General features: G+C 44.8%; 1 protein-coding gene across 5 annotated transcripts in view; it reads right to left on the bottom strand.

The window, feature by feature from the left end:
* Positions 1 to 15199, bottom strand: part of Znf462 (zinc finger protein 462) — a 140857-nt gene that overhangs the window by 20422 nt on the left and 105236 nt on the right. For all 5 annotated transcript variants that reach the window (XM_052715237.1, XM_052715234.1, XM_052715238.1 and 2 more), the window contains exons 8-10: positions 14880 to 15150; positions 13317 to 13453; positions 4097 to 4320 (exon numbers count right to left, since the gene is read on the bottom strand). In XM_052715237.1, the coding sequence (XP_052571197.1) occupies positions 4097 to 4320; positions 13317 to 13453; positions 14880 to 15150 (632 nt within the window). The remainder of the gene's footprint in view (positions 1 to 4096; positions 4321 to 13316; positions 13454 to 14879; positions 15151 to 15199) is intronic.

Here is a 15199-nt window from a genome sequence, read left to right on the forward strand (position 1 = left end):
AGTAATAGAAAATTTAGTAAGAGAGCCAGAGTTGGATTGCTGGGTCTGATGGTAACACGACGATACTTAACATTTCAACAGCCTGCCAAACTGCTCCAAAGTGTCCATATACTTTTACACTCCTACCAGCACCCCATGATATTTTTCATTTTCTCCATATCCTCAACACCTCAACAACATCTTAGTATTGACAGCTTAGTACTGACGGTCTGGCATCGACCACCTCGGTAGATAGTGAAAACAATGTTTTTTTAATCTCTACTTTGCTAGTGGTAGATTGTGTCAAACATCTTTGAATGGACTCATTTACCCATTTGTTTTATCATTTTTTAGAAAAGTATCTATTCAAATCATTAAGATGAATTGAAACAGTTCTTCGTATGTGCTGGTTTCATGGCCTGGTACATGAATACTTGGGCAAATACCTGCTTCGGGTCTGTTTTTCGGCCTCTTTTCTTAATGCCATCTTTTAAAGAGCAAACATCTAATTTTGATGACATTCAGCTTATATTGTTTTTTTCTCTTTATGTCCACAGCTTTGGTGCCTTATCTAAGTATTATTCTGCCACCCAATGTCTCAGAATTTTTTATTTTACTAATGTTTACAGGTTAGCCCTAATATTATGATCAATTTTAACTGATTTCTGTGTAGAGTTATGTAAGGACCAAGGGTTGAAATTTATATATGCAAATCCAATTGTTCCAGAAATGCCTTTGAAAGAACACCATCTCTCTATTGTATTGACATGCTTGGTGGAAATCAATTGACCACATTCACACGGCAGTCTATTGTTAAGACGTTTTCTTCTGCTTCTTTAATCTGTATCTGTTCCTGTGCCAATGCCACACTCTCTTAATTACTGAAGCTTCACTTTAAGTTTTGGAAACAAGAAGAGTTGAGTCCCCCGACTTCACTGTTTCTCTTCAGTTCCTCATGGTGTGGTGATTCCAACCATAAAATTATTTTGTTACTACTTTATATCTGTAATTCTGCTCTTGTTATGAACCATAGCATAAATATCTGATAAACAGGATATCTGATATGTGATCCCTGTGAAAAGGTCATTCACTCCCCAAAGGGGTCACAAGCCACAGATTGAAAACTACTGGCCTAATCCGCAGTCATTTGCATCACCAAATAAATTTTAGGTTCAGTTTATCAATTTTTTTTGTTTTTGTTTTTGTTTTTGTTTTTCGAGACAGGGTTTCTCCGTGTAGCTTTGCGCCTTTCCTGGAACTCACTTGGTAGCCCAGGCTGGCCTCGAACTCACAGAGATCCGCCTGGCTCTGCCTCCCGAGTGCTGGGATTAAAGGCGTGCGCCACCACCACCCGGCCCAGTTTATCAATTTTTATAAAAAAAAAATACTTCCCAAAAGTTTGGACAGAGATTATATTACATCCATAGATCAGTTTAGGAAAAAATGATCAATGCGGAACTAGTTGCCTATTTCTTGAACATGGTATGTATTACAATAATGTAGGTCTTTCGGTTTTCTCGGTGGGACTTGTAGCTCTCAGTAACTGGGGCTTACAGCGCTTAGGTTAATTTCATCCCAAATTAGATTTTATTCCTTTTGATGTTAATACATGTAATTAATCTTTTACAATTTTTGTTTTTAGCATTTAGGAATTTATTTTTGTGTGCCTGTCTTATACCCTCCTACCTCAATAATCTCCTGAGTATTCTAGTAGCTTTTTTTTTTGTAGTTTCATCAGGATTTTGTAGATACTAAGGTTTGCGAATACAAGTTATATTTCTAATTCTCTCAGGCCTTTAATTCCTAGTTTTTGTCTTACAGTCACTAACTTATACATCTGAATCATCAGTGAGTCTCTTGAGCACACTTACAGCCCCATACCTTTTCCATGAATTCTGACACTTGTATACCGTTCACCCTGATGAACAACCATGCTTTCCTAGTGCACAGCACCATTTCCCCTCATCTGAAAATCATCATTTAGGAGGGGAAAATGAATAGAAAATGGGAAAAAGAAAGCACTGCTATCTAACATGAATCTCATAAACTTAAAGACAAAGATGAACACCACTGGGCATGCTCAAAGTGGCAACTCCTCAGCCTTAGGCAGGTACTCATTAGACTTAACACACTTGTCAACCATAAGAAAGGGCAAAATTTAACAACATATCACGACATGGTAAAAATATAACAAGAATTATCTAAAACACAAGATTTCATTACTGATTTTGTACTTCAGACCTTTGAGAGCAGGGTTGCCTTGATGCTCCCTACAATTCTTGCTATACTGGAACATAATTCAGTTCACCAAGAGTCTAAGGAACATAGACTGAGTGCCAACATTCAGGGAGTACAAGGATTTCATCTCCTCTTACCAGGCTTCTGAGCATGTATAATCATCCCCATTGTTAAACCAGAAAACAACCTTAATATTGAAGCAGCTTCCTAATGCATACACAACAAGCAATGGAGCAAAAGTAATTACTCAGGTTTCATTGTTCTAAAAGTTCTAAAATTGGCCCCTCTTTCTGGAGAACCCCACATCCCAGCCCACATTCCCTAGCTCCAGCCTTTAACATACTGCTCAGGAAGCCTCTGGCTCCATTATTTGGTTCAGTTTCTAACATCCCCTGGATATCCTAGTAGCTTAGAAGGCACTGCAACAACTAGGGAAGAATTCCTCTTCCTGACTTGCTCTGTTCCCAGATACCAGCCTGAAGGCTTGAACGCTATAATAAAAAGACGACTGTGCATAAATGATGCGCCCATGAATGACTACAAGAAGCTTGATCTGAAATACAATTGCCCCCGAGTTAGGATGAGAAATGCCCAGGAAGACAGAAGAAGCTTTAAAGGACATGAAAATTTCCAGGAAGGTAACCTTGGCTTTCGTTCTCAGCTTTTACTTCAGGGGCAGTCATGGGCAACCAGAAGTTGTCATCAACCATGAAATTGTGGACCTGAGACAAAGCTCAGGACCCAGCAGAAAAATTCTAGCCCTTACCAAGAAATGATTCAGACTGAAAAGTCTATCATTGGGTTTGGAAGCCTAAGAAAGAGTGGCTGAGTTTCTGCTGAAGAGGACACAGAATGAGAAGAATGGAAGCAGCATCAAAAGGGCTTTTCATTATGTCTTGAGGAAATGCTTAATAGATGTTTTGGATCAGCTAATTAGAAAGGATTTCAATAGGCTATTTCCAAAAGCAAATACTAATCATAACTCCTCCTGTGCTTTGGGCCATATGCAAAACCTGGGTAATCACCTAGAGCCACAGTAAGCCAAATAAACCCTACAGTGAGTAAGATAGCCATCATGTATGGCTCTAATTCTCAGCAAACCCACAGAAGAGAATTTACCCCACAAATCTCTATCACGTGTCCTTCCTAATCCATTAAAAATATCAGTTTCTTACATTGTTCAGATATACATAGTGATGCCTTTGAAAGTCTGTGTAATTAGCAAAACCCTGGGAAGAACTTGCATGACTGAGAGTCAATAGGTTGGCAACTAAGAGCCCACAGCCTGGCACCTTTTGTTGCATAAAGTTTTATTCAAACACTACTGTGTTCATTCACTGATGCACTGTCTGTGGTTGCTTTCTTGTTATAGTAATTGTGGGTTTGAGCAAATTGCCACTGAAATCATAGACGGCCCACAAAGCCCAAACAGAGCTACTGACTGCCCTTTACAGGAAGTCTGCCAACACTGTGATAACATGTTTAAAATAAGACAGAAAAATTTTGGTCGGGATAAAAAACAAAACAAAACAAAAAAACAGGATAAGATATTTTATATATAGTACAAACAAAATTAGATAAAACAAATGAAAGCAAGTATAGAAAAGATGCCCCAAAGTTTTGGATGGTGGAGGTATGAGTGACTCCTTCACCCTACCTATTTTTTTTTAACAAGTCCTACAATGATCATGTATTTCTTTTATTCTAAGAAAATGAAGGTTGACTGTAATTATTAATTGAATGCATCTCCCTACCTTGCACACAGTAGGTATGACTACAGTGACCTATCTTCCCCACACCCTGACCTGTCTCCCCACTGGGGCCCTCCCCACAGGAGTGCTGAGGTGGTGCGGGGAGGCAGGAAGTCCTGGGCGAGTACCTTATGCTCATCCCGAAGGTGAGTGTCCAGTTCCTCCGTGTGCTTGGTCTCATAGTAGCAGAGCTGGCATTTGTAGGGTTTCAGTTCACTGTGCTTTTCTATGTGTTGCTGGAGGCTCTCGTCACTGGAGCAGGTGAAGGTACACTTATCACAGCGGAAAACTACTCCCTGCAAGTATTTTGACAGTTTGGAACGGCACACTTCAATGGGGACAACTCGCTCTTCTGTGGAAACAAATCGAATGGAGAGATGGGCGTTTTTACTGACGGAAAGCAGATGTTCCTTCTTTGGGATATACGAAATGGACCCGTTCAATTCTGATACTTCTGGTGGGTCTTGGCTGCGAACAACACACACATGCACACCGTCCCTCCCTGCCTTCCCCACACGGCACATAAGCCTCTGGCACAACTGGGTACTTCGAAGACCAAATGCTTCTGTGTACTCAATATCAGGAGTGATGTATAAGCAGACGTGGGGCAGGCGGAAAGGTGTTAGATGATTTCCGAATGGAGGTGATGAAGGCAGGTTGGGCATGGAAGTGGCTGCCATCTTTACCAACATTAATAACCACTGACAAAAACCATCATAATGTCCTTGAACAAGTGCAATGATAGCTGGATGCCTTGTGTCTCTGAGGGAAGGAAAAGGATATTAACTGGGCACCTAAGTACCACCACTGTGTTTCGTCTTCTAATGACATCATGGCTGGAGTTACTCCCATTTTCAGAATAAATAAAAGTATGAAACAGCACCCTACTTACATACTTGGGATCAAAGCCAGGGTCTCATACATGCTAGGCATGTGCTCTATCACTGAGGTACATCTCCAATGAGGAACAATCTTTAAAAATGTCCTAAAGTTCACAGTCACTGCAACCAACGGAGCTAAGATGTGAACCCAGGTTGGCCTCACTGCTACTTCTATTCCTGTGTCCCCTTGAAGATGCTCTTAAAGAAGCCCTTCTCGGTCCTGAAGGCAAGGGGATCTCAAATAGAACAGCAAATCTAGAAACCAACCAACCCGTACATTTAGCTTACAAGTGAAATGGCTGTGGGCAGCACTGAGGGGGAGGGGGTAACCCCTTGGGAACCACTGAAGATTTGTGCCACTCTAGAAAAATCTGTAATCCAATTGCCACAAGAGGAAGAAAACTCAGAGCAGGGAAGAGAGGATGTGAGTGCCTTTCCCACTCACACACCAAATGTTGTAGGGCTGGAAATGCATGCGCTTGTGTATTTTGCTCTCTCTCACCCTTGTGTTTAACTGCTCAAATTAAATTTCACACCAGTCTGCCCAGAGTATTGGCACACGTGCCAGATATCCATAACTGGGATAAAATTAAAATCTGTGCTATATATGCAAGAATCAAATATAGCATGTGTTTTCATGCTGAGTCTGGATTTCAGAAGACTCTGGAAGTTTACAAATGGACGCACACAACATATACTTATATTATTTAGAAACAGCAATGTATTATTAAATCAGAAAAGCATGATTTTATTCCCAGAGACTCTGAGTAGCTAGTCTTTTGCACGCCGATGCGACTGCCTCCTCCAGCTTCCCCTTCGTTACCGGCTGCGTTCGGACCCAGGGGAATTTCTCCCACCCAACATCATGTCTCCATCTCAACCACAACATTCTAACTGTGGGGCACTCACTGCCTTGGAGCCCTTGAATGTAGCGCCTCATCGGCCAGCAAAATGCTGGGCAGAGAAAGCGTGGAGGGTGGTGTCTACAACATACTCCCCCGAGATCTAATGCATATGTTATTTTCCCTATACAAAGAATCAGTTGCTTATTTAGAAATATAAATATTTTTAAACTAAAGTATAGCAGACAGCTAAGAAACACATGATTATAAAGTAATCCACACATTTTCTTAGAATAGCAAATGTGTAACAGTCTTCTAAGCCATTCAGTTCCACGGTTTGGTGTAAACGGAGGAGGGAAATGTCTTGGCATAAACTAGTTGGCCTGAAGAAGTCCATGTTAGTATCTGCTACTCCCGTATTCCTGGGTTCCTTGAGAGAAGCCTAGCTGACATCTGAGGGCTAGACAGTTCTCTGTTGTGGGGCACTGTCCCATGGATTGTAGTACTTAGCAGCTTCTATGGTCTTCATCACCAGATTCTTCTAGTATTCATTCCTGTGACACCCCAAAATGTCTACAGGGTAGTGCACCCTTGGGAGGCTGGAAGGATTGACTGAGAGCCACCACTTTGAGCAGTACCAAGCATGAACTACTGTGGCTCCATGTAACGTGGACCTGACTAAGACCGTAAACTGCGGTGTAGGGCCAGAGGGGCAGCAGCCACACAGAGACGAACAGGCACACTGAGGGTGCACTCACGCAAAGGGCTGCCACGACCATTTCTGGCACTTCCTTGAGGCTACAGGCCTCCTGTTCCCTCTCTACTTGTTCCTGATTTATCTTGTCATCTTTACGGCTTCCTCTTCTATTCTTTGGCTCCAGCCTAGCCCATCTGCCCTAGATCTGTCAACCTCCGTGGAGATGAAGAACAGCTGGGCACACTTTTCCGTGTAACAATGCCTTCAATGCCACGGCGACAGCTATTCGGTCACTCAACAGTCTGTTTCCCACAGTCAATTATTGGTTCTCCCAAATCCCCTTCCGATGGATCCCCCTTTCAATTCCTCTACCACATGGGTTAGCACTCCTTGCAGTTTCTAATTTCACAATGCATCATTAAGAATTTTATCCAAAGGTCGAAGCATTCAAAGCCATGCCCTGGAGTTCAAATGCTAATAACAATAATAACTAATACATGACTTCACAATTGATTAAAAGCCTGCTATGAGACAAGCTCTACTAGGTGTTAGTGTCGTATATGGAAATATCAGGTATTATTAGTGTTATCATTTGAAGATGTCTGCATAATCCCCCCAACAATAAACAAATAAGTAAATGTCATTTTAAAAATTACAAAACTTCCCATTTCCAAACTAAGCTGTAAGTTAAAATGAACCAAATCCCTTACTTATATAAATGTGTATTTTCATTACCTGCCAAGCGAGACTAGAACGTTCCAGGTATGGACTGGCTCCTGCCTTGGCTAGAGGAGCTCATATTTCTTTGAGAACTCATGGTTCTATCTTGACTTCACACCCCTCAAAATTACCCTGGGTAAGAAATGGCCTGAATTGTACCCATCGTGACTCAGCTCCCAGGGGCGGTTGCAGACAACACGGTGATGTCACCAGTTCACCACAAGATGGATGGTCAATTTCATCTCCTCCTACCCAACTGGCACTTACTGCTACAGTGAGACCTGAAACCGGACAGTCTGGCCTCCAGAGTGATGAGACAGCGAAACACCTGTGTCCTGAGGAGTAGCAGGAGCAGAGCTGAGCATGCTGCTACGCTGCCAAGGAGCCCAGCAGAAAAGCTGCAGAAATGCAACCACTGAGGGCCATTTCTTAGAAAGAAGCCGCAGGACTGTGGAGCCCAGAGTCACCAGGTAAGAACTCTTCTGGAAAGAGTTCTGCAACACTCTCGAGTTCCCTTCCAAGAACACCCCAAGTCCTAAATGAGGCAGTGAAAAAGCTGGAATTCCTTTACACCCATAGACTTTGTGGGCAAGGCATCAATCCAGACTGAGCCCAAAGACCCACTCACCACTTCTTGTTCAGCAACCAAGAAACAAAGGCCAAAGACAGGAGAAAACTGGCCAATGTCAGCGCACTTGGGAGATGGAGGCGGGAGAGTTCAGAGCTAGCCTGGGCAAGGTACCAAGTTTCAGGTCAGGTTGGGCTCTCTAAGACCTGTGAGAGGGGTGATGAGGAAGAGGAGAAGGAGGAACGTGAGAAGTTGGAGGGATAGGAAGAGAAAAAGGAAAAGAAAAAGACATCATTTTTTTTTAAGCACTCTAAAATAAAGCCACAAATAGATATACGAGCACAAGCAACCAGCTCCTAGTAAGAGCTATTAGGTTTTGACATTAGCACGTTTCTAGAGAGAGCTAGGAACAGTTAATACCTCTATCACGTAAGGATGCTGATGGGAAGGAACGTATAATTTCACTAAATCAAAATAATATTGTCAGTCTGATTGATTTTCTCTCCTAAAACCAGTGACCTGACCAGTTAGGGGAGATGACTTCCATTCAGCATGGCCACCTTCAAGGCTTAGCTTCAGTCAGCATTCATTTATAAAGCAGGAAACAGAGCCTTGAAGTTAACATGCCAACTCAAGAGCAACCACCGTGATCACACAGCCACATAATCAAAACATAAATATTTGTCAAAATGATTTCAGCCCTACAAATTCAAATCTGTGCCCCAATTTTCAGGTTTGCTATAAAGGTACAAGGGACAGTTGGGCAAGCTGTGTACGGGCACCATACTTACAGTGGTTGGACACTGACAGCCACGCAATCATGAAGCTTCACTTACTGTTTACTATGTCTCTTTGCACTAAAGCTCAACTTCCCTCAGGGAACAACTGTTGCCTGGCTCTTCATGGCTGAATTGCCCTATTTCTTAAAACACCAGTAGGTATGCCACAAATCCACTACTCAAATGAAAATCACCCAGAGTCCTACCAAATGAGTTCATGAAACAAACTTCCAAGTTAAATAAACTTTTCAAATCTCACCAGACGTTGACTGATCTACAGCCATAGCTCTTAAAGAAAGGGATAGGTCTAATGATCCCTTGCTTCAACCTTGGCTAAATTCTTACTTAACAAGCGTCTAACTGGCAATCTGGTTTAAAAAGACCTTTCCTGGCTTCCTATCTGTCTACTAAACAAAGGTCAAACTTCTGTATTTGCCTCTAAAGCCTCCAGAACACACTTTCTTCAAGGTCTCTTATTCTCTTCAGGTACCTGGAATAGCCTGATGCCATGCTGCAGATAGATCTTGCCTCCAGTGGCTTCAGTGGTTTATTAATAAATTACCCCCCTCCAAAGCAGTGGTTGACAGTGTCCCTAAAGTTTATGTCCACTTGGAACTACAGAATATGACTATTGGGATAGAGTTTTGGGGTGTAATTAACACGAGCAAGGTCATATTAGATTAGGGCTGGCCTAAAATCCAATATCTGATGTCTTTATATGAGAAATCACAGAAAGAAACACACTGGGAATGAGGCCCTGAGAAGAAGGAGGCAGAAGCTGGATGGATGCCACTGTAAGCTAAGGATACCAAAGAATGCCAAAGAGCTAGGGCATGACAAGGAATCAAAGCTAGAGTCTCACCCAGGATAGGAAAGAGATCTATCACTGACTTGTGGCCCCCATATGCCATCAAGGATGGTTTTCATCAAGTTTTACATGATGCACAGCCCTGCTGATAATTCTAGCCTCTATAACTAGGAGAGAACACCTATTTAAAGCCACTGAATTGGTAGCCAGATATCTCAATGCAGCCCATCTAAGTCTTCCCTATAAAATGCTACCATGGCTCAGTTCGAAAGCCACCTTTGTCCATGACCTATCTCTTTCCTGGGCATAAATAGGACTCCTAGACAACCATTATTCACTGTCTTGGATATGCTCTGAATGTGTTCATCTGTAGGAGGCCAAGTATGGCTTTTCTATACTCCATCATCCACCAACAGCCACACAGAGTGCAGCAAGTAACCAGCAAACAATGAGCGTTGGCTGAACTCATGAATCAGTAGGATGCTCCCTTTGCCGTGGCCAGTCCACATCCTTGATTAGTTCTCATCCAGACTTCCATGGGATGGATTCCTCTCCCCTCCTCTCTTACTTAAATGCATCACTCTGTCCCAACAAAAAGTGACAGCAACTATCCTCGTCGGTAGCAAGTCTGTCTCAGGGCCAGTTCAGAAGTTGTTTTTCTTGCCTTTCATCCGAAGGTTTTTAATTAACTGAGGCCTCAAAAACATCTCATGTTGTGGACCCTAGAGACCAAAGATGTTTATTCATCCAGAGCAGGCAGTGCACAGGTGCAGAAGCCTCATCTTATTACTCTGGGATCAGCCCGTGTTGATCTGCAAGGCAGACATCTGACCGCATCACTGAGATGCCAAGACCAGGTTCTCTCTGATCTGCCTTCAAGTGAAGACGGACACCAGAGCCAGAAGTCAGCAGGTACAGCTGTCTTGGGGCCCTCTGCCACCTGTGGATTGGGGGCCTCACCTTTGACCTCCAGCCCTACAAAGAGATCTGCCCTTAGACCAGCTTTCCCAGCCTCTAGAACACTGAACAGGTGACATGAGCTTCCCAAGGGTAAGAGCGATGCCTGGGAGTTAAAGCAAGTGCCGTGGGTCAAACACACCTGGGTTCCAATCCCAGCCTGTTACCCAAGAGTCCTTGGGCCGTAGGGAAGTTATCCAGCCTTTCTGAACCTGTTTTTGTTGTTTGTCATCAGGGAAACAGTCATATTGACCATGCTGGGGTTGGTGAGTTTACTGTAAAGCACTCAGCAGGGTGCCCATGGCTGAGTAAACACTCACTAACAGCAGCATGGCTCTTGTCCTCACTCCTGATCCTTAGCTGCACATATCGAGACCACATTCCCACCTTGGTGAGGACAATATTCACATATCCAGAAACTCTCTCCCTAGACAAACAGAAGAGACAGTGCCACCAATGATGGGGAATGGTGTGAGACACAAGAACAGAAGACTGGGGCTGATTCTCTGCCTGCTGGATGAGTGACTCTGGCTCAGTTACTTTAGCTCTCTACGACCCTATCGGATAAATTGATACACCCGAAATCCAAAACTTTGCCAGCACCAAGGGGACTGGATAAAGGATATTCAACTGACATCTTATGTAAATATTCCAAAATCTGAATACTTCAGAACTCAGAAACACTTCTGGTCTCTAGCATTTCATATTGTGGAGCATTCAACGTGCACTGTATGTCTGGGCCCAATACACACTGTTGTACCCCTGTCTGTTCACTGCAGAGATTCCTTCCAGACTTTGGTGTCTAGATTGTGGGAAATTGTTTAATAAACACCCCAAAGCCAGCTTTGTTTCCTTCCCTTTCTTGGTAGGCAAAGATCGCAAGGCCAAATCTGCAGGCGTGGCTCACAAGAGATGGAGCTCTTGCACACTCAGGCATCTCCAGACTGCGGCTGAGGTCACCCCTACAGTCAGCTGCACTTTGTACTGGCCTCACTTTCTTTCACAATTGCCTTCATTTCTTCACTTGTTTTTAATGCAACAGCTCAGCGGGAATGACTCTGGGCTACTCTAAATCCTTTGTGAAATGAAGCACAGCTCCAATAAATACACCGAATTAAAAAAGCAGAGAGGGTAGAGACCAGCAAAACCCCCCACAGACTTTCTCAGCTTTGAGCTTCGTATCTACAACACAGGAGGCCATGTGATGCCTCTGCTGCCTATAGTGCTGCTGATGAGGCAACTGGGTGCCGGGAGCTCTTTGTCAAGTGTTCCTGGCCTCCTCACAGAAGCACTCTGCCTCTGTCTTCCTTAACTCTACGCTCCGACAAGGAAAGTCATTGAGTTTGTCAGCCATCAAAGCTCTGATCCCACCGTGCAGCAATATGGGAAATGATTGCAGCCAGTGAGGATTCACCGCAGCCAGCAAGGACTCCCTGTTGATGTGCTCTGGGCACTGGTTCTACTGATGGCCTCCACCCAAGCCAGGATGGGGCACACACTACCAAAACACATGGGCTGGGGGACCGGAAGCCAGGTGACTGAGGCAAAACACCAGACAGGACGCTGAGGGCCAAGAATCCCTGCCTAAATACTGCTGCGCTGCTTTTGCCTGGCTCACAGGTGGTTGGCCTAGCCAGCTACCATCTCTCATCTCATTAGAATGCAATGGAAGGAAGAAACCCACAGCGCACTGTAGGTGTTGTGTCTTCTACGAGATGTTGGCAGATATAAGCACATCACAAGCATGCAGCCTAAAGGTAGTGGTTCTGGAGAATTGGAAGCTACTTTATAAATGTCTCCACCCTGGCAGCTGAGGGACACCAAGGCAGGAAAGTGGATGACACGTGCTGCCTTGGGCATGTGTGGCAGATACTGGAAAGCTTTTCAAGGTTAGAGGTAAAAGAAAAATGATGAGGAAGAAGAGACAGAAAGGAAGGGTAGGAAGCAAGGGATGCAAAGGTGAGCGGACTGAAGAACAGACAAGATTGGCAATGGGGACTCCTTTCTCCACCCACTCGCAGGAGGATCTTTTGGCCAAAATGCGTTATCAACGTGTTTCCTTCCAATACAAAGGACTCCCATTGGCTAATGGTGGTATTTTTTTGTTTGTTTGTTTGTTTGTTTGTGTTTTGAGACAGGGCTTCTCTGTGTCGCTTTGGGCCTTTCCTGGAACTCAGTCTGTAGACCAGGCTGGCCTTGAACTCATAGAGATCCGCCTGCCTCTGCCTTCCGAGTGCTGGGATTAAAGGAGTGCGCCACCACCGCCCGGCTTGGTTAATGGTGTTTTAATCGGCCAAGAGCAAACTTAAAAAAAAAAAAAAGTCCAAGCGGGCCAGTCCATGTCTGTTTATAATCCCAACAACTCCAGGAAGTTGCTGAGGCAGGTGGATTTCAAGTTTAAAGCCAACTGGGCTCCACTGAGATCCTGTTTCAGAAGTGCAAAACAAAGAGTGAAAGGACCCAGCCCCAGCACTCTCAGAAGGATCCCTGCTGATTAGCGGGAATGCACACTCAAGGACCCCCCACTGTGCAGCCACCAGGGAACCCCACCAGCTACTGTCTCACAGAATGATCATGGCTCACAGAGAAGCTATACAGAGTACATCCAAACTAGGATGATCCAGCATTCAATCCATGGGTTTGCTGCCCAGCAGCCCACTTTCGTGCTTTGGAACTCTTTCTCCCTGTCCATTTCAGAGCAAATTTCACTTGGTGCTTGGGAAAGCATCATTTCTGTCTTCGTTTCTCACGCTTTCCTTCCCCAGGCTGGCTTCACACATAGCTAGAATCCCTTGGTAGCAAAGGATTCAGAATGGGAAATTCCTGACCCCCAGAACCCTGATGGAAAGATTCCTGAGACCCCCCTCTCCCCGCCCCCTTCTCCCCCACCCCCGCCTCCCTCCAGGAAGGAATTCTACCAACAGGAATGTATCTTATCCATGGATATCAGTGGTTGTCACAGTGACTCTTGCTGGGAGGAGCAAAGCTCAGGGAAGAGGGCAATACTGCTGTGGTACCCAGGGAACATCCTCAAAATGCTGCAGCATTACCTCCCACCCAGGACTCGAGAGAGAACTGAGCCCATCTGAAGGTTACCTCGGTGCAGCACTATGTGGTCGATCATGTTGCGTTTGTATTTGGTGTGATAGAGGCAGAGAGGACAGCGGAGGTCTTTGGGGCCTTCCTCTGGGACCGCCGAATGCCCAGCTTCCACGTGCATAGTAAAAGCAGATCTAAGAGAGAAGGGACAGAGACCATGACAAACAGTCACTGATGTGTCTCCTGCGGGCACACCTCTCACAGGTGTCCACATTAGGCTCTGCTGCTTGAGAAGCCTCAACTGAAGCTGTTATGTTTGCTGACCACAATCCCCTTGGCCAGTTAACCAACCCATCAATGAACAGAGATACAGCGGCAGCTACTCAGAACCTTTGCTACTTGGCTGGGATCAAGGTTTCGTGTAAAAAGAAATAAATACCCTAAATACTTCATTCTTGAAAATTAGAAATTGCCTGTTATGCCAAGTCTGGTGGAGCATGTCTCTATAAACGGCAGCTGCTCAAAGGGTTGAGGTTGAAGGATCACAAGTTTGAGGCTAATGTGGGCTAAATAATGAGTTCAAGGCCAGCCTGGATAACTTACTGAGAACCTGGATAGATCGCCCAGCACCACACAGACACACAGAAATTACCTATTAACTAATACAAAAACAAAATCCCTCAGAGGACCAGCTCTGTCTCCCATCGGGTATTGGAAGGACTGCCTTCATGAGTCTTCACACCTTCACATGTAAAGCGTGACAACAGGTTGTTCAGGTGTCAGTCATGGTGACTGCGACTAGGTTCCCTCAACTTAGAAGTGCAGCAGCTTGAAAGTAGAGAGGCCCTGCTGCCTCTTCCTCCACCCAAACTTGACAAAACCTTGAATGTCTCATAACAAATGCACGATGGGCAGATAGGATTGCCCAGAGGTCAAGTCTGCTGCCAGGTCTGATGATCTGAGTTCAACCCCAAGACCCACACGATGTTAGGAGAGAACTGACCCCCACAAATGTGGGACCCCGTGTCCTCCTGCGGTCCCACATGTGCATGGTGACATGGGTGTGTACACACACAGATAAATGGATCAATAAATGGTAAGGGTTCCTTTTAAGGAAGGGAGTGGGCAAAGATTCCCCTTTGGCAATCTTCCTCTAATGAGTTCTTTCTCACATTTCCTTAATATATCTACATTTGCTTCAAAAAAACAAAAAATGAGACCTAGAGTTTAAAACACACACACACACACACACACACACACACACACACACACACACACACACACGCGCGCGCGCGCACACGAAAAGAGGATGTTCTCTGAAAGAAAAAACGTGTTCCATTCCATGCACCGGACCAGGGCAGTCCTTTGATCCAATCCCACATTATTTAGAAGCCCATAGGCTCTGATCACTTGTTCTTAGGTAACTCTTGTCCCCCCTTCCACAGGTCCCAAGCAGTCTTTCTGAAACTAGCTTCCTTCTGTGAAGACTGAACCCAACCTTCATTTCACAGAAGAACCTTCCTGGAGCTGCAGGCGGGGAGGTGTAAGGGAAGAGTGTGGTGAGGGCCGGAGCAGGGGCAGCCACTTGAGGTTTGCACAACGGTTCTTCCCGCCACTTACTTAAAGCCCGTGTAAAAGGAGCAGTCTTTGCACTTGAAAAGCTTCTTCCCTCCGTGCTTGTCCCGGTAATGGCGCCTGATGCTCTGGATGTAGCCAGAGGAGAATTCACAGAATTCACAGTGAAGAACAGCTTCCGCCTTCTGGTCCGTGCCAGCGGCAGCAGTCCCAGAAGAGGGCACAGGGCTCACACGGCTGTTGTTTCTTGCCAGGGCAGCTGACTGGTAGTGATTCAACTGCTGTTGAACATCGGGGGGCTCCGAGTAAGAGGAGTCTGTGGAGAGAAAAGGGACAGTGTGACCTGGGCTGCGGAGGACACTGTG

This window comes from Peromyscus californicus, unplaced genomic scaffold (assembly GCF_007827085.1).
Source record: "Peromyscus californicus insignis strain IS unplaced genomic scaffold, ASM782708v3 Scaffold_5__1_contigs__length_169319896, whole genome shotgun sequence".
NCBI lineage: Eukaryota > Metazoa > Chordata > Mammalia > Rodentia > Cricetidae > Peromyscus > Peromyscus californicus.